This window comes from Mytilus trossulus, chromosome 7, assembly GCF_036588685.1.
Source record: "Mytilus trossulus isolate FHL-02 chromosome 7, PNRI_Mtr1.1.1.hap1, whole genome shotgun sequence".
Taxonomy (NCBI): domain Eukaryota; kingdom Metazoa; phylum Mollusca; class Bivalvia; order Mytilida; family Mytilidae; genus Mytilus; species Mytilus trossulus.
In genome coordinates, this window is record NC_086379.1 from 70,997,527 (window position 1) to 71,018,590 (window position 21,064).

The 21,064-nt window shown below is 32.6% G+C and overlaps 1 protein-coding gene across 1 annotated transcript; it reads right to left on the reverse strand.

Annotated features, from left to right (window-relative positions):
* Positions 1-9,309: 9,309 nt before the first annotated feature.
* LOC134726644 (leucine-rich repeat-containing protein 15-like) lies at positions 9,310-19,713 on the reverse strand. Its single transcript, XM_063591055.1, has 4 exons — positions 18,822-19,713; positions 17,434-17,582; positions 13,842-13,854; positions 9,310-9,431 (listed from the first exon to the last, which is right to left on the reverse strand). The coding sequence occupies exons 1-4, from the start codon at positions 19,711-19,713 to the stop codon at positions 9,310-9,312; spliced, it is 1,176 nt and encodes a 391-aa protein (XP_063447125.1).
* Positions 19,714-21,064: the final 1,351 nt, after the last annotated feature.

Consider the following 21,064-nt stretch of genomic DNA (forward strand, 5'->3'; position numbering starts at 1 on the left):
AGGTACTACACAGGCGTCAAAAGGCGTCATTATGGAGCAAGGGGGTGGCGTCAAAAGGCGTCATTATGGAGGAAAGGGTTTATTTACATTGCCAACATTGCAACCTCTTGACCAACTGATATTGTCGTAGTTATCACTGCACGTTCTACGACAAATGCAAGATGAAAATATAATGTTTTAATAATCCATATATTATAGTAATATGTTTTTTATGATCGAGGGAAAATTTCAAAGTCACACATTCTGTTATCTAACAAAATGCATTTACCAAGTATGATTTTGACAGTAGTTTTGCATTCGTTTGATGCGTTTGAACTATTGATTTTGCCATTTAATTTTCCGCTTTGAATTTTCCTCAAAGATCAGTATTTTTGTGATTTTACATTTATTTTGTGTGAAAGGTATATTCATTCTCAGAGGTAATATTTTATTTTTTCTATGAAAGGGCATATTTTAAAAACAAATATCGTTCCTAATAAATTATTTTATCATGTTCTAAATACGGGTTACTTTTTATTAATATCTGGTTGCGGTTATTGCTGATAACTGTTATATCGTGTCACGGAACAAAATCCCGATGATGCAAACATAACTTTTAATTTCCATCGTTTTCAAGATTTTCAATGCACTCATTCAATACAAATTCACAATCGTCATCTGAATATGACACAAAGGCATCATAGATATAATCCAAATTGTTTTCTGAGTGTTTTGTAAAACGAAACCGGTTCACATTTTCTACATTTGAAAATGCCTGTACTAAGTCAGGAATATGACAGTTCTTGTCCATTCTTTTTAATGCGTTTTGTTATTTGATTTTGCCATTTGATTATGGACTTTCCGAATTGATTTTCCTCTGAGTTCAGTATTTTTGTGATTTTACTTTTTCCTAAACTTTGTTTTATAATATAAGAAGTTAAGTCTACCTCTAAATGTGTACAACATAAATCGGACTTTCTGTCTGTGTCTGTGAATATCGATAATAGCTAATATTACTATTAACAGTCTCGCTGTATATCTATAATTCTTGCTTCATCTGAATTTAAATCCAAAATGCTTCCATTGGCAAACCTGCATTTGTACGTATGAAAGTTAATCAAACGATGATGGTTCCCCCACGTCCAGTTTAAAAGGGGATACTGTAACAGTTACATTGAAACGTGTTGTTGCTAAGGTCAATCTTTATACTTTTACTTATCTGGAGAAGTCTGTGAATGTTTCTCAATGATCCGTCATCCAAATATCGTATGGTATTACTGGATAAATTCAAAGTTTCTAAATCTACTAAATGAATAAATTCAAAACTCACATTTGTAAGCTTATTAACACTTAAATCTGTAATTCGTAATCTCGGCTGGTTTATGAAAAGTTTAGAAATTAGGTGTTTGATTAAATTATTAGAGAGACATATATACTCAAGTCTGCTTATTCCGTTCATCGCGTAGCTATATTCCTCTTAAATCCACCGAGTTTATTGTTTGACAAGTCCAAGAATATAACATAAGTCAAATTGAGACCGATTTGAAGTATACCATTGCTTCTTAAATCAAGTCTTTGCAAACTGACTGGTGCTGGTAAAACTTTTTCGATGGGAAAGATTGACGTCTTGGGGACACATCTGTCTTTGTTTGTTATATGAAGTTCACGAATTCGTGTATCAAGCAATATATAGTTCATTTTTTTCCATGTTTCTATCTCTAAAAATAGAACATTAGAACACTAGAACATTCAAAATAATAATAAATCAATGAAAAATTACCTGTCAACCCAATGCCTAAAAAGAAAAACACAAACAGACAAAAATAGTACATATAACACAACATAGAAAACTACAGACTAAGCAATACGAATCCCAACAAAAACTAGCAGATCCTGCTATACCTGTGACACCGGTCATGTTGCTCATGTTAGTACAAACCCAGTAACAATTCGATTCGGTATGTTACATTCGTGAAAAGGGGACAGGATTGTAGTTATGACATAAGCGTAGGAACATATCTGCTATCTATCATTATAAAATGCAAGGCTGGTATCAGGGATTTTGATACGACTGCCATACACGTGATAGGTTAAGCTAGCTTAAAACCCAGGTTTAATCCACCATTTTTTACATAAGAAAATGCCTGTTCCAGGAAAGTGATATGGCAGTTGTTATCCATTCATTTGATATGTTTGAGCTTTTAATTATGCCATTTGTTTAGGTTCTTTCCTTTTTTTTTTAAATTTTCCTCGAAGATCAATATTTTTTTTATTTTGCTTTTTATGATACATGCAAATTAATTTCTGTTGTCTATATATAAATCAGGTTTCTAACTATTTTGGTCTGTACATCACTGATTTACTAGACGAAACGCGCATCTGGCATTAAAGTTTAAGCCTGTTACCTTTGATAACTATCAACAAATTTGGAACTATCAAGTCGATCTGTCCTATTTTCATGTCTATGATGAAAATTTATTTAGGCTCGAAATGTGTATGTTCCACAGCAAAATCAAAGTAAAACTTTGAAGATAAAGAAATTATTTTCACACAGCTGAACATGTATACTAGTTTTTATTTGCATCAAACTTTAAGATATTCGATATACCTGTTTATAACCCCTTTGTCTTTCCTACATATGCTAATTACAAAGATGACGCATACTTCGAAATGCTTTTGAAAGTAAATAAACAGTTTTTAGCCATATGAATAAACACTGTCGATATTACCAATTGGTTACAATAACAAAAGATATAATAAACAACTGGCCAAAAATACAACAAGATTTTATAAAAGGTTACAACAAAAATGTTAAAGCATACCAAATTCCAACACAGAATTTCAGCTTAAAGACTTCTCTTTGATTCATGACTATCTTGTTATTACAGTTCTGGGGTTTGTGCCATTAATCGTTTTTTGCAAATGTAAATATTCTAAATATCATACCATACATGTATATGTTAAGTACAAGTTATCATATTGTACAAATTGTTATTTGTATTTTGATATTGGTTTTGTACAAATTGTATTTTGTACAAAATCCAAAATTAAAAAAAAAAAAAAAATTATTTGCAGTTCGACTCGAATTCGCTTATAACTTGAATAATAATTTATAGGTTGGATTTAGTTATTGCAAATTAAAGCATTGATACACACAACATAGTTTGTTTTCAATGACTATGTAATATACCTTATTCAAACATTTCTAGAATACCCAGAGGGAAACATAAATGTTTTTAATACATGCATGCTAGTATATATTTTGATATAGTACCGTAGAAATTGGCCCAAAAGACAACTCTGTTAGATATAACAAAAAATGTCCTCTGTGGCAATTCTGATCGTATAATAGAAATTAGCCTGTGTGACAACTAAGACGATACTGATTTTGAAACACCTCTCATACTGTAAACTTTAAAAAGGAAAAGACTCATAATGCCATAATGTATTCACATGCTGAAACAATTTATGCAGAACTATTTATGTATTTTAAAAATCATTAAAAGGTTTGTTGTGGGGTCATTAAATTAAATTTCTATATTGTGTATCAATGTTTTTTATAACAAAATTCATATATTAAATCATTGTATAAGTTATAAAGAAATTTTATTCAAATTCTATACATATCCCAATTTTACAGGCAGTGTTTGAATTAATTACAAAATTGTACAAAGAGAAAATACCAATTGTAATTTCCATTATAGAAAGACCGGGGTCCGTCCCGGTAGATATTGGCTAGGTTAAGCGGTTTGCTCTCTAAAAAATATATAAATATATATAACTTTTGGAGTTCAGACGAATTCTTTGGATTGTTTGTCACTCTGATTTGTATTATTTAGACTGGTTGTTTGATTTGTAAATCGGCAAACTACGTTTGTCTCTAATTTGAATCTTTCAAACATCATTAAACTAACAAAACCTGTAAATAGACTTATTAAGAAGGGATATAGTTACGATACTGTTGTCAGGTCATTAAAGATTGCATATGTTGACGTTACAATTGATTCACTTATAGGGTCTTCGCATCGGAACTAAACACATTTATTCACAAACCAGTTGTTGGCATGACACGGGTTATGTTTTCCTCATGTTATGATGGTATGATACCAAACCCCTAACGGAAAGGATTGTGCCTGATATTCATAGTAGTCGTTGTTATTTATGTATAACTGTCATTTTGTTTTTTTTTCTTTGGTTACATCTTCTGACATCAGACTCGGACTTCTCTTGAATTTAATTTTAAGTGTACGTATTGTTATGCGTTTACTTTTCTACATTGTCTAGAGGTATAGGGGGAGGGTTGAGATATCATAAACATGTTTAACCCTGCCGCATTTTACGCCTATCCCAAGCCAGGAGCCTCTGGTCTTTGTTAGTCTTGTATAATTTTAATTTTAGTTTCTTGTGTACAATTTGGAAATTAGTATGGCGTTCATTATCACTGAACTAGTATATATCTGTTTAGGGACCAGCTGAAGGACGCCTCCGGGTGCGGGAATTTCTCGTTACATTGTAGACCTTTTGGTGACCTTCTGCTGTTGTTTTTTTCTATGGTCGAATTGTTGTCTCTTTGATACATTCCCCATTTCCATTCTCAATTTTACCATTATATTTTTTTCATAAGTAAATATAAACATTTTTTACAATAAGGTTTCCTTAGTATCCATTTATGAATTCTACTTTTTTTCTCAAATAGCTATTAGCCGATTACAAACCATAAGAATCATGATAATGATAAATAAATAGTATTTCTAAAGAGAGAATACAAAACTTTTCTTATTCGCAAGCTGAAGAACGCCTCCGGGTGTAGGAGTTTCTCGTTACATTGTAGACCTTTTGGTGACCTTCTGCTGTTGTTTTTTTCTATGGTCGGGTTGTTGTCTCTTTGATACATTCCCTATTTCCATTCTCAATTTTACCATTATATTTTTTTCATAAGTAAATATAAACATTCTTTACAATGAGGATTCCTTAGTATCCATTTATGAATTCTACTTTTTTTTCTCAAATAGCTATTAGCCGATTACAAACAATTTAGGATAATAATAATAATGATAAATAAATAATATTAATATTTCTAAAGAGAGAATGCAAAAACTGTTGTCTTATTTTCTCAAACCGTGTTAGTTTATCGAGAAATTCAATTTACAAATACAAAATTTAATCCTAGTATCTATGATGGGTTTATTAATCAGCATGATAATATTCTTCCACCACTACAACTTGTTTGTAGAGTCTTTTTCTCCACAGATACATCTTTTAAAGATGAAGGGTAGACATACGTGTGTTTTAACTGGTGATTCGAGCGTCACTAAGGAGGCTTTTCTTTTTACGAAAGGCATGTCGAGAGTACAAAATTAAACGGTATATTTGATGGGGCTCGTGTGTTTATTCTTTAGTTTTCTATGTTGTGTCATGTGTATTATAGATGGTCGTTTGTCTTTTTCATTTTTAGCCATGGCGTTGTCGGTTATTTTCGATGTTTGACTGTCCTTCTGGTATCTTTCGTCCCTCTTTGATGAGATTTTTTTCTATCTATTTTTCTGAAGTGTTAGATTTGTCAAAATTTTCAATTTAATACACAAAAAATTCCTCAATTTTGCATCATATTAAAAGTCTGTAGCAAAGTGTACATCCATCAAAATGTAAAGAATACTTGTTTTTGTATTGCAAATAAGGGAGAAGTAATCATAGGAGGGAATTTTAAACGGAAAGTCCCTTTTTAATTACAAAATCAAACGGTTGAACACATCAAACGTATGGAAAACAACTGTCATATTAGTGATTTGATACGTATATTCACTTATGTCGAAAATCGTAGATAAACATGGTTGTATAGCTGCCTCAATCTCTAGACTGAAAGACAATCGCATACAATTCAACTACATTCCCATTTTGCGTAAATTATCATATTTCCATTTTGCGAAAATTATTTTATTCCTATTTTGAGTAAATTATGTCAATTTCAAGATATTGATGACATCATAATAACATCACAAGTAACATTTTACACTTAAATGATCAGATTATATGAACCTGGTTATGCATGAAAAAAATATTTTAAAAACTTGACAAATTCAACAGTGGCCAACATATGGGTCTGATGATACCTTCTTATGGGAATAACAAGTATATACACATTAGTTTTAATTAAAGTAAATTATAATGTATTTATGACCGATGTTCAATTAGTTTACGTCGAAAAATATCACTAAGTGCGTACGTTACTCAGAAAAATGCAAGTCAAACATTGCAAATAAACAAATATTTTTAGACAGCTTAGTTTAAACCTAATTTATTTGCAAAGTAACAAAAGGGATTTGAACATATAGCTGCAAAATATGCGTGTTTGTGTCTATTTGTTTCTGACATTCAGAAATATAAGATTTTTTGTCTTAACCCCTTTTTCAATATTGCATATGCCTCGAGTACCAAAGGTATCAATACTATGTATAGTTACATGATTTAGTGCCTTCTTGCAAATGTTTCAACTCATTGTTTTGTAAACATCTAATAGTGGAGCGGCGGAGCGGACAATTTCAGAAATTTAAATTACCTAAATACCTCATGGACTTTTAATAGCTCGTTACAAAGCTGAAATCGTGTACTTTTTGAAAATATGTGTCGTCAATATGAAAGCTGGTACCATTATGCCGAAAATCAAGGTCAAAGGTCATCACTTAAAAAATCCTATTTTCATCTCGAGAAACAATACCATTGATATTTTTCAAAATTAATAATCTATTCAATAAATTAAATGAGTATTTATATGTATCAATGTTAGTTCATACAACTTTGTTTTTTTTTATTTGGACTTGACGTCAAAACAACGTTATATCGAACTTTTTTGAAGGTAGTCCGTGGTATACTAATTTTAAAGTCTAATTAAAACCAGTAGCAAAATAACCTTGATATTTCACCTCGACAAAAATCATTTCTTAAATACTTTATCCGAAATGCATAGTTTATAAATAAAACAATAAAAATGTGCAGCCGTGCTAAATTTCCTTTCAGTTTTGAAGGATTAGACATGTCACTGAGTTTTCCTTAAATGGACTTTCTCAATACAAGATACCTTTTGATATAATATAGGTATTGGAGTGGTAAACTACACAATGAAAGCAAGCATTTTGTAGAAATCATTCAAACATTAAAACATAAACGTTAATTTTGGTACTAGTATCTATGATGAGTTTAATTTTATAAAAAATGAAACGTGGAAAAATACCCATAACAAACCAAAATAAAACTATCAAATATTGTAACAAGAACTATTTTCATGATATTTCATCTGTGTCATCAGCTATGTCAGCGGATACTGACTGGACATTATTACAACTTCCTACATTTTGGCAAAAACATAAATCAGTGCAGGGAAGACCCTGCTCCTTGCAAACACATGCTTCCTGGCATGCTTTTCCCCCTTACACGAACAAATAAGATCTTGTAGAAAGTCTGATGCCATATGTCCTTCAAAGAAAAATTGGCTCTAACCTGTCATTTTGTGCAGTTTTACAACAAAAAGCACATGGGGAGCCATTATTTGGGTTGGCCAAATTTGCCAACACCCAAACTTTGCTTTGCCAGATTGCACGCAGTACGTGTTGTTTAAATACGGATTCACATGGCGGAAGCTTTATAAGACTTTTATCTTTATTGATAGCCAACTGATGTCTCAGCAAATTTAAATCGTTGTGACATTTCTTAAATTTGTACTTTGAGTCGTATAAAGCAGCAACTACCGCACTACCAACATCATTGTGTGTTAACGCTACAAGATTACCGAAACGGCTTGGTTTTAATCTCAGGAGGTTGAATATCGACTTTTTACCGATTCCAAAAAAACTTGGAAATCACTTGGAAAAGTGGAATCACACCCACTTAGAGCATGAACGACCGGCAGAATACCGGTGACAACTGGTTCAATAGACGAAACAATGTCGTGAACTGGTATAGAACGTCTATTATCCTTCAAGCTACCTATTGAACCAGTTTGAACCCATAATTCTTTTGTATTTTTAAGCATTGGGTAGAAAACAGTCAGAACAAGAACATCAGTATCATCTGATTTTATAACAATTCTACCCTTGACGTCTTTCCCAACAAACATTCCATCCGCGTGAAAAGCATGAAAAATCATTCTGGTATCTGCTTCTTCATGGTTACACCGCAATGTCGGACTACTTATAACACTACTGTGTGTCAGTTTTTTTTGCAATTTCCGGATCAGTAAAACAACCAGCCATGTACAAAGCGTTTGGAAACGGCAATCAAATTTAGTATTTACATTTGATGTAACATATTCACCAAGGAAATGTAAAAAGGATTTTTTGTTTTGAGAGACAGACAAAAATCGTGTCCAGTCTGGCACAAGTCGACTTTCAATGACCTGGTATAGTCCTGAATATCCTGTTTTTGACGACCTTCGTTCTCTTTCACTAGATTTGACTGAGAGTAATACGTCGTACCTGTCAAAAACATCAATCACAGTTTCACTATGATGGTAATTGGATAGAGCCCTGGCAACATAGTCATTAGCCAGGTCACCGAAAGTTGTACTTTTTTTCACATGAAATGTTTGAACAATAGCCATTCCATCTCTAATAAACACTGTTTTTGACTTATCAAAATCAGGAAGCACTGGAACAGACGAAGCAGTTTCCTCGAGCTTGTGGAGCAACTCAGCTTTAATCGGTTTTCTCATTGATCCGTCATCATGAAAAATTGAAGTTGGGACTGGGCCAATGGGATGCTCCATGATCTTTTGAAGAGAGACGTCATCACGTGAGCTACTTAATGTTAAGGCTCTTCGAAACACAAGCTCTGGGTCAACATGAATGTGCAGAGTGTCTCCTGTACGAGAACGAAACGGGGTTTTCTTGGACATGTCGGCAAATGTTTTTAGATTAGACCGCGACAAGGGACTATAGAAACTAGACTTTCCATCGATTGACAATGCGTTGTTTACAAAGGATCGGAGATTTTTATCACCTGTTTCGATCGCAGTTAGAAGGGATTTCTGAATTTCTGGTGACACATGCATGCCCGTGGAAATGTTTATCAAGCATTCAGGGTGTAAACTGATATCAAATGGATTAGTCATGCGTTCTGTTAGATGATTTATTAACGTCCTTAGATGCTCCTCGTCGCGTTTCATGGCAGCTTTTTGAGTTTACCCATGCACGTGATCCGCATTGGACTTGATACCTGATCGAACGCGCATTGTACTGGAAAAATCAGCAACGATATGACGAAATAATGACCATATGATTAACGCAGACTTCTGTCCAGCAATGTTTGCTATACCCCCACTACCTTTTGAATCCTTGATCACAGTTTTTTCCACGGCCATATCTTCCAAATCCCTTTGTATCTCCCAGACACCTGCCGAATGGTGAATTCACCATTGTCAAAATGCTGCTGAACCTCTGGTGGTAACTCTAACATATCAAGAAGGTAAACAGGTGCCCATCGTGAATAGTTAGTACGATTGGTGATAAAAAAAAAGTATGGTAGCATTTTAGAAATGGTATACAAATGCAGTTGCCAATGCCCTTCACGTTCTACTCTTATATTGTGTAATATTAGTTGGATGGCATGCAACAGCATTAACCAATATTTAAAAGTTGGTGATTTTTCACTGGCAGAACCAATATACTCTGTTAAAACAGGAGTCACATACTGCGTAAATGTTTCAGTAAGATTATCAACAGGCTGACTGTTACCAGAACATCCAAACTGTAAATTGGCCTCTTTCATCCTGCTCCACAAATGTTTTGGTACATCAGTCAATCGATCCTCTAAATCACAATATTGGAAAACCTGAGAAAAAAAAACATGCATCAATGCTTCATAGACAAGGGTTAACCCACGAACTGCCCTGTTGAACTGTTTGCCGCTAAGCATTTGCTCTGCAGTTGTTCCTGCATAGACACCAGAGTCAACAAGCAAGTCTTTCAGACCGGCCTCCGACCATAATTTCCTCACTGCCGCAATAAAACAAGACAGGGCATGGAAACCACCGAGTCTAATTATATGATCAGCAAATTTGTCTTTTAGGGACCATTTGACTTGTTGAGCAACTGCACATAGCTGCTGATCCATTGTCTGAATTGCATGTTTTTGACCCAACGTAGTCACCAAATTCTGACAATTGTGCATTGCAGTAAATACAGTGGCCATGTCGCTTGGTTTATTGTCAATTATAGGACCATAAGCAACAATTGTTCTATCTGGTTTGAAGTCAGCAAGTGTGCTGAAGAAACCAGACCAAAATGGAACAAGTTGTTCGGTACAATTACTAGACAATTCATGTGGCAAAACAGATCCCTCTCTGCATATTATTCTACGAATAACCCATAACAAATCTGGAGTCTGACCGATTGGATCTGTGCTACTGTTTAATAGTTCCAGTGCATTTTGACGTCGCAACGGTTCGCCCCTCATTTTTGGTTTCGTAAAGGATAAGCACTGCATCAGCGAGGATACTTTTTCGTCATAGACTAATGCTTTGTCCTGTTTCTGTTCAAACCGTTGTCGGGTATTAAATCCGAATGTTCCATGTAGAACTGAATTTTGAAATATAGCACGCGCCATCGAGTGAAATGTGTTTTTTCCGTCAATGGTTTCGGTATTAATGTCAATATTGTCCACACCTTCTTGGATTAAGGAACCACAGTTAGCTATACCGGACGGGACATAACAACCACCTTGTATTTTTGTTATTTCAGCATTCGCAACACTAGTCAAAAACCTCCGAGCCTCGTCATACTTGACACAGAAACCATGTACATTTAAATTTTCAATCAAAGACTTTGATCCAAACTCATGATATAACTGTACTGCAAGACCAAGACTAAATTGAGTAATTATGTTACTACAATTTGACACCAGGCACTCTGCGAGAGCAGCACATTTTCTTCGAATATCATGCGAAATATCCCTTGATACTGAAGAAAATGTTTCAAAGGACTTATTGTCAAGAAGCCAAGTGATAAAACTTATCAAACTAGTTGGCAACATTGCTTCTGACATTTCCAATGATGCTTCGTTATTTGCAGGATAATAATCTCCAGAAATGTATACATTTTCCATGTTTTGTCTTAATATTGAGGCGGCTGCATAGAGTACATGCATATCGGTTCGTTCATTGGTTTTGGTGGAGCTACATATACTCAAGTCGGCTTTTATCTCAAGCAATTCTAATTCTGCTTTGATGCTATTAGCTGCCTTAACAGCGTCGCCAATGGAAATATCGCTAGCAAATACAATACTAGATTTACCTTGTCCTTGTTGAGCAAAAAATACAATTGCATCCTTGTAGTGCTTCTCATGTTTAGCTTTAAGCTTGGAGGAATTACAGTAGGTCGTACTTATTTTATCAGGTAAAAAAGACTGGTACATTGTCAAGAGTGATGACAAAAGAAGAGACTTTTTGTCACAAATGAGGTCTCTGTCTATTATTTCAACCACTCTTTCAAATGCCAAATCATACGCTGATTTATCATTTGATTGTGGTCTATATGCCAAGTATGTAGTCAGACATGCTGCATGATACACTGCTTTATTGAGCAAATTCTCTTTCTCTATTCGATTAATCATTTCAGCAGCATCTTTAAGATTGAATAACCGTTCAGCGGATGAAATGGTATGTAATGTTTTCACCCTTTTATGTGACATTTTGCTGCAAATAATACACTTTGAAGTATCGATAGGGTGATCATAATTTCCAGGCACCAAATAATTAGATAAATCGTAATTTATATCTGGTGTTTCCTTTTCAGCTGAAGAACATGCTACTGCTTTTAAATTATGTTTACTTGTGTAGCTTTTAAAACATGATCTATGGTACCTAAATACGGATAATTTACTAGATATTTCATTGCAGAACTCATTACAAAAAAACTGAACAAATCATCACGTCTCTTTCCTGCAGCATTTATCAGGCTTTTTCTTCCAGATTGCGTTGATGTTATCAAATTTTCATCATCAACAGAATTTCAGATAATGCAATTGTCAACACCAACTTCCACTCTCCTTATTTGGCATTCGGAGGGACTAGTTTTAATGAGACTGATAAATTGTCCATTTGATGAAATAAGAAACAAATCAAACACACCTGAAAACCAAACAAACCCTACAATGATATTCACTTTTCCCGTTGAATTCAACAAATTCTAATACACAACAATACCAAACAATATAAATTAATCACAAAGCTTCGGAAATTACAAAATGAACACGAAATATGCTTGAAAACGACTACAATCAACCTTCGAAAAATTGCTGAATGTTAGACTATAAATAGAAACCACATCAATGTCGGTAAATTTGTGACAAATATTCGGACTACAAATCTCAATAAAAAGCCGATATTTAGCCAAATATTTATCTCATAAGAAATTTACTGCAAAAAGTAAATCGAGTCGATTGAAGTATTAAACGACGGCTTTATTGTTGCGCCTTTAAAATACATTATACTGCACATGCAAATAATGCTAGGTGAAAAACGATGATTTTTCACTGTTATTTTCAACCATTTTCAGATGCATTGTGCTCTCCATATAGGACTATTTAAAAATGCTCTTAAATTGTATGAAGTTCAAGAATAACTATATTTACCAATTTCGTTCACAAATTATTTTTTAGAACGTGTTTGATATGAAATATGAGTACCGAATCAACAGTATGGTATACGATGCAAGTTGGGTAACGTCAGTTAAGTCTATTTTTAACGTCATTTGTACCACATTTTATTTTGACGACAAACATTTTTCAGAAGTTGAATAATCGATAGACATTTTAAGCCATTTAAATCCCATGAGGTATTTAGGTAATTTAAACTCGTTAACTAAGCGACTTTTTTAACATTCGCCGCTCCACTATAAGAATAGACTAACCATGTTGATGTGTATTTTACCTTCTGTATTTGGTGTTTGTATACCATTGGCTTTTTTATTTGTGTGCATGTGAACTTAATATATAATTAATAAAACCAAAGAATATGACAATACAATAGTTTAGAGGTTACTAGCTCTCATTATTGTCAAATAAGAAGAAAATATTTATTCCTTAAATAAAATCTGTTCTATCAATAATTTGAAGAAGAACAATTTAGATTATCTTGTTAAAACTTCTACGGTCATAATAATGAATAGGTCGATCGCTTAGTGCCTTGGTCTGTCAGCTATATCTCTCGATTTATAAATGCCAATGTTACACGATATCAATTGCAATCTTGGATTTTTAACGGTTCATTTTTATGGCCCCGCAACGAACTTATCGGTGCCATGTAGTTTTACGTAATTCCGTCATTATGTCATTCCGCAACAAACCATTATACGGATTTTTTTTTCTAAACGCCATCAGATATTCATCTGTTTTTTGGTATGTGAGTTAACCATAATGAGTTAAAGATCAAGTTTAAGTTTCGTTTCGCTCCGCTAATTTTAGACGATTTATAGGCTTTGGACTTTTTAAAAATTGTAGAAAATCACAATTATTCAGATTTTTTTTCCATACGCCTCCAGATTTTGACCTGAATTTTGATTTGTGAGACTACCATTATATTTGTGTCCACATGTGTTATATAAATTGCAGACTTTTCAACTTATTGATTTGACACATCTAGTTTACAGCTACTACTGCATGTCCCTTCAAACGATATATGCATATAGCTGATTATTTTGCAAATCTTATCTTGTCAACAATAGTTATCAAAGGTACCAGGATTATAGTTTTACTACGCCAGACGCGCGTTTCGTCTACATAAGACTCATCAGTGATGCTCAGATCAAAACAGTTAAAAAGCCAAACAAATACAAAGTTGAAGAGCATTGAGGATTGAGCAAAATTCCAAAACGTTGTGCCAAATACGACTAAGGTAATCTACTCCTTGGAAAAGAAAATACTTAGTTTTTTGAAAAATTCATCTTTAGCCCATTCATGTGCATTGGTATGTTATTAATAATATTTACATTTCTTATCCCAGGCATAGGTTACATTAGCCGTGTTTGGAAACAACTTTTTTGAATTTTGGATCCCCTATGCTCTTAAATTTTGTACATGTTTGGGTTTATAAATACATTTTACAAATGTATTTTTATATGAGCGTCACTGATGAGTCTTTGGTACACGAAATGTGCGTCCGACGTACTAAATTATAATCCTGGTACTTTTGATAACTATATACAATAAGTATGTGGTTAGAACACATTAGTTCATTTGAATGCGAACTATATATATGTCGTGTACAAGTTGCGATTTTGTACAGGTTATAATCTGTATAGAAATATTGTACATGTTATAACTTGTATAATGCAAAAATACAAGTTATAACATGTACAAAAGTACCTCATACATGTTATAACTTGTACAAAATATTGCTTAAAAATGGTTTTAACTTGTAAAAAATCGAAAAAAGGGATATGATTCTATTATCGCAATAGATGTTATTAACCTCAATATTTTTATAACTTTTTTTTATTATATCTTCATGTTTGTGTGTTTTTTCCTTTTTTGATACAGTTAATGTCCAGGGATCGGTATTACGAAGCATTCCTAAGACCTGTCATACGATATTTTTTATGATCCTCTTATGACTATCTATGGACATATCTTTATTTGATGAATTATAATTGTGAGTGTCCACTTTGAAGGCAATAGTAAAATACTTTCAATCTAGTTGACACTAAAAGACATAAGAGGACATAAGAGGATGGCCAGGATAGATGTGTCTACAAATAAAATTGGGAATGAAAATGGGGTATGTGTCTAAAAGAGGGACGAAAGATACCAAAGGGACAGTCAAACTCATAAATCTAAAACAAACTGACAACGCCATGGCTAATAATGAAAAAGACAAACAGACTAACAATAGTACACATGACACAACATAGAAAACCACAGAATAAACCACAAGAACCCCACCAAAAACTAGGGGTGGTCTCAGGTGCTCTGGAAGGGTAAGTATAAAAGACAACAACCCGCCCATGGAGCAGACAACATCCAAAAGCCACAAATACATGCTTTCAAAGTAGAGGATATATATTTAAAACATCAAAATGAAATTTGTCTCGTGCAAAGATCTTATAGTTTTATAAAACAAATAGAGTTATAAATTTACATAAGTCATGCTGAAGGCCAAAAATGTTGAAGAGTAGTTTCAAAGATATTGATAATGACGCATGGTCCGATGAAAACTATTTCAGCTCTCTCTTGCTTTTACAGAGTAAGCATGTAAGACATTGTTTTAGTCTTTGCGTGCTATAAAACGTGAGGCAGGAGTTTTACTCAGAATTATTAGGCATTTTTATTAAACTTTTTGGCAGAATTTAGTTACGTCTATCTGATGTAATTGTCATCGGGGAAATGCAAGCTTTTAGTAAATAGTGTCACACTTATTTAAGCCATGATGGACTGCATAAAACATACAATTACATGAAAACACATTTTGCCAGCATAAGCCATGAAACATACATTTCTTAAACTTTGTGATCATTGTCCTCTACAGAAAAAAAACACGGTCTTGCCTATTTATTGTTGTTCTTTATGCATTGGTGAATTTAAATGTATTATTTACTTCAGTAAGATTTATCTTAAATTTTGCACACGTTAAAACCATTTTAAGCAATATTTAGTAGAGGTTATAACATGTATGAGGTACTTTTGTACATGTTTTAACTTGTATTTTTGCATTATACAAGTTATAACATGTACAAATGTTTTGTACATGTTATAACCTGTACAAAATCGCAACTTGTACACTACATATACAATTTTAAATTAGAAAAGTACCTTTCAACAAAATATGACCTGTATTTTTGAGAAAGAAACAAAACAAAACTTAGAATAAATATATAAAACAATGTTGATGTTTGGCAGCATCTGTACATGTCCATATTACAACATTCATAACAGCTCACAAAGATGGTCCCCTAAAGTACTTGTTGTTCAAATAAAAAAATACAAATATCAATACAAACACAATTTAAGTTATAAAAAACATAAAGAATAAAAACATAAGATAACATAAGATCATAGTCTTAAATGCATAGCAATCATAGTGTTGTGATAACGGTTAAATCATGCATACTTACGCCTTTTATGGTACACGTCTTTCCAATATTGAAAAAAACAGGAGACTAGTAGATATTACCCACGGTAAAAAAAAATGTTTTTAAAAATTTAGATTTATAAATTGTCATGTTTGCGTCTAAATTTTGTCAAAAGTTTTGTTTTATAGATGTATGATTTCGTCAAGAGTATCACAACTATTGGATGTCAGGTTTTTTTAACCTTGATTTATATAATTTATTTAGTTTATACGATTTGTTAATCTTTAAACTACTGTTTTCTCTAATTTGAACTCTTTAAACATTGTACCTCAACCATTATGTTGTTGACAAATGAAGATAACACATTAAATCTTTTTACATTAAACTGTTTTTAATATCCTTTTATGTATTTTACTTTATTTCCTGAAACAGTTATTAGCCTACTACAAACCATTTAGGTTAGTGATAAGCTCAATAGATATTATTGCAAAAGAGGATACGAAAATGTTTTCCTATTTGATACCATTCAACTCAGTGTGTATGAAAAATTGTCTAAGTAACTATTTACATAGAACTTGTACAATTAAAATGTTAAGTATTATCGGTTTTGTAATTTTTTTTGTTATATTATACAATCTATATTGTCATTATTTATCTATATTCTATTAGCTATTTATCGTACATCTATAGTATATTCGATTTCAACATCATTCATATTTCCCCAATTCACAGATTTCAACACTTGTAGTTCATTTAAACAAGGATTTGTATAGTGTATTATATACAAATTCTTGATTTAAATGAATTTGTTTTAAATAAGACTTGCTTTTTATAATATGCTTTTGGTGATCGAAAGAAAATAAGAAAGATAAATTAAACTAGCATGTATGTTATCACTTGTATGTTGTATTTATCTCGGAATTCTGTTTTGTTGCCAAAAATGTTTCTGATAAGGAACAGTTTTTTCTCTCGTTTTTTCCTTACATATTCTATTTATTCGGATATCCATGTATTTTAAATATCTGTTCTTGTTTTTTTTCTGACAAGATGCCTAAGCAATGATGCCATTAGTGTTTTCACCAGGAAATCCTATTTCCGTGTTTTTCATTCGAATTTCTGTTTTCCATTATAGCCACCAAGATACTCAAGCAGATACACCATCTTTCATTTTTTCCCAGAAAATCCTATTTCCATGTTCGTCATTCGGGAATTCAATATAAGTTTGTTTCTGAATAACTTCATATAAAACCAATGGCAACTCCTCTGGTAGCAATTGTTCATAAAATACAAGAAAAAGAACATTTTTCCCATTTCTTGAGTGAATACTTTCCATTCTGGCCATGTTGTATTCAAACATACAGTAATACGATTGTAGAAAAGATCTTGTAATTATACAAACTGTCTTTCGACTGCTTTCTATTGCATGTATAATGTTATCTGATATGTCTTCTCCTGGAACAAAATCACGGTGATGAACACATAACTTCAAATTTCCGTCGTTTTCAAGATTTTCAATGCAATCATTCAGTACAAATGCTCGATCTTCATCTGAGTATGACACAAAGGCATCATAGATATAATCCAGCTTATTTCCGGACTTATGTTTTGTAGACCGAAACCGGTTCTTAAACTTTACTTTATAATATAAAAAGTGAAGTCGACCTCTCACTGAATAAAACATGAATCGGAGTTTTTGTCTGTGTCTGTGAATGGCAATTATAACTAAAATCAATATGAAAACGAACAAAGCAGAACATGTGATAATGATCGAAATTGAATAATTCAAACAGTCCCGCAGCAGATCGAACAGAATTCCTTTCCTAAGTAAGTTTAATTCCAGACTGGTTCCATTATCAAACCAGCATGTGTAAGTATGAAAGTCAAGAAAACGATGACGGCTCTTCCATGTCCAATTTAAAAAACGGATACTACGGCAATCACATAGAAAAGTGTTGTTGCTAAAGTCAACTTTTATACTTTTATTAATCTCAAATAGTCTGTCAATGTTTTTCATTGATCCTTCGTTCAAATATCGTATGGTATTACCTGACAAATTCAAAATCTCTAAATCTTTTAGGTGAGACAAATCAAAATTCACATCTGCAAGCTTATTAAAACTTAAATCGATAGTTCGTAATTTTGCCTGGTTCACGAACAGTTTAGAAAAAAGTAGTACGATTGAATTGTTGGAAAGACATATATACTGAAGTCTACTGTCTACGTTCATTGAGTAGCTATTTTTCTCTAAATACTGACCGAGCCCATTTCCTGACAAGTTCAGGATTATGACAAAAGTCAAATTGAGACTGATTTGATCTATACCATTGTTACTTAAATCGAGAAGTTGTAAGCTGACCGGTGCTGGTATGAAGCTTTCTATAGGAAAAGATGACCTTCCGCCGAAACAATTATCATTGTTTGTGATATGAACTTCACGTATTGGCATGTCAAGTAATAAATTATTCACAGCTTTCCATGGGAAAAACAAAAGTCCTAAATCAACATTACTCAATTTTAAGATTTCAATTGGTGTCGCCGATAAACTTAAAATGATGTCGATCGCTTTATGACGCTTAAAATGGGAGAAGCATACGAAATCTAGTTGCACGAACTTTAGCTTTGTTAGAAATGAAAACGTACCAGCCTGTATTAACAAAATGTTGGAATCTATACTTCTGAAATGAGTTAAATGTGGTGTATATCTAAATGTGTCATTATGTAAAGAAAATTTACAGACACCACTGAAAGTTAGCGAAGAAAGATTATTTAAGGAAGAAAATCCTATACCTAGAATTCTTTCGTCATTAGCATTAGCATCTAACGTAAGGTTTTCCAACATTTTTAAATCTTTAATTGTCTCATCTGGAAGAATAAAAGTATCGATTTCATTTCGTGGATTATTCATTTGAATCGAAAGATGTCTGAGTGACTCTAACGCTTTAAAACATCCTGGAGGCAGCCATTCCGTAGTATACCTCAGGTTATTGTTGTTGAGTCTGAGAACTTGAAGGTTTTTAAGTCCTGTAAAAGTCTTTTCATTTAGTGACTGTAGCATGTTATTGGCTAGATCTAGTAATCTAAGATCTGTCAAATTTTCAAAGGTTTGATTTGATATCTTGTTTATATTATTGAAGCCTAAATACAGATGACGCAACTTTGGAAGTCCAGCAAACATTAGCCTATTTACTGAATGTAACAAATTAAAAGATAAATTCAATTCAATTAGATTGATTAACGACTGGAACGCATTGTTTTGAATACTGCGCATGTAGTTGCCTTTGAGATAAAGTTGATGCAGATTTCCAAGTCCAGTGAACATTCCTTTGGTTACATTATATATTGAGTTATAAACTAACTCAAGAATAACGAGATTTGGTGTGTATTGGAATGTGCCATTTGGTATTTTCCCTAACTCATTACTGTTGAATTTAAGGTGCTGCAGTTCCACAAGTCCATTAAATGCGTATTGATGAATTGACCTTATGTTATTGTAAGATAGATCCAATAAAGTAAGATTGACTAAATGTTTAAATACATTTCTTGGTAACATTAAACTAGAACGATAACGCTGTCGTAAATTACTATTGAGATCAAGAAACCGCAGATTATGAAGTCCTGCGAATGAATCTTCATTCAATTTTATGATTATGTTGAATGATAGGTCTAGTAAAACAAGCATCTCCAAATTGTCAAAGATTTTATTGGGTATTCTTTTGATAAAATTATGTCGAAGGTAGAGATAAACCGTGTTAGATGGTGTACTCGGAACAACTTCCAAGTCTTTATAAGAACAGTTTATGTGTAATTCTTCATGTTGATAAAAATATTTACATTTACAATTTTTTTCAATCTTTGCTGGTACAATGTTTTGTTCATAACACGCAACACTGAACAAAGAAAGCATATGAAATACATTAAAAAACAAAACTTGCTTCATACTGCCTGGTGTTTTAATCTTGCTGAAAAATACACAAAAACTTGATGACCTTCAAAACAAAACGACACATGGCTTGAATGCACACTATATAATCTATTAAAATACTGGTAATTGCATCATATGAATAAAAAATAACCTTATGCGATAATTATTGATTTTATGTGGTTCACAGACAGTGTATTTTTCATATATTTTCTTTCATTGATTGTTATGGTTCATTTGAATCCCCTGAATATACATATAATAGTTTCCATTGGAGGTTAGGGATGCAACAATCAATCAGTAATATTCAACAATCACCTAGGTATAAATGTATATCTACAAGCCTTTAATTATCTTTGTCTTGACATTTGACAGTTACGGCGGATATTCCCTTCCATACGATGGCAGTTTTTTTATTGGCCCAATGTTGAAGGTCTTATTGTGACTCTGATATTAAGAACAAAAATAAAAGCGGAGTTCTTTTTCTTTTGCAATGCATGTTCTGTCAAGGAATTATACCCAATATCCTTTGTTTTTTTATTTATACTAAAAATGTTATGGTTGTAATTGTGCTCATGGCGTTACTTGAGAAAATTACATCATACATCTGGTTTATTAATTTGATATTCGATACGATGAATCCCATACATTACTGTTAATTGAGCTTTAATTCTGTAATTGTAAGACAACAATAAAGTGTGCAGTATATTCCATAATGTAAACACTAATGAAATATAATGAAAATAATTACTTTACCAGTTTTATAGCGAACAGCCACAGAGACAAACCATAATTCAATAATTGTAATAAAGGAAATTGAAACTAAATGCTAATTATTTAATAATCGAAATAAAGGAAATAGAAATTTAATACAAATCATGTGATTCTATCGAAACTGGTAAATTGCATCCGTGTTTGCACAGAAAAGTGTAAAATAATTTAAGGACATTAACAATTAAATATTTGTTTAAAGGGCGCTAGCTATCAAACCACCTTCCCCGATTTGACTTAAATTCCATAATTTGATTAATAACACACTAAAACACATATTGAATTTATAATGAGTCGTACATAAACAGTTCATAATGCATATACTAGATAAAATATATCA

Coding starts and splice junctions, on each gene's coding strand:
- LOC134726644 (XM_063591055.1), bottom strand. CDS start 19,713: ATGCTTGTTTTACTAGACCTATCATTCAACATAATCATAAAATTGAAT. Junction 17,583..18,821: donor TAATGACGAAAGAATTCTAG/GTATAGGATTTT, acceptor TGTCATACTCAG/ATGAAGATCGAGCATTTGTA.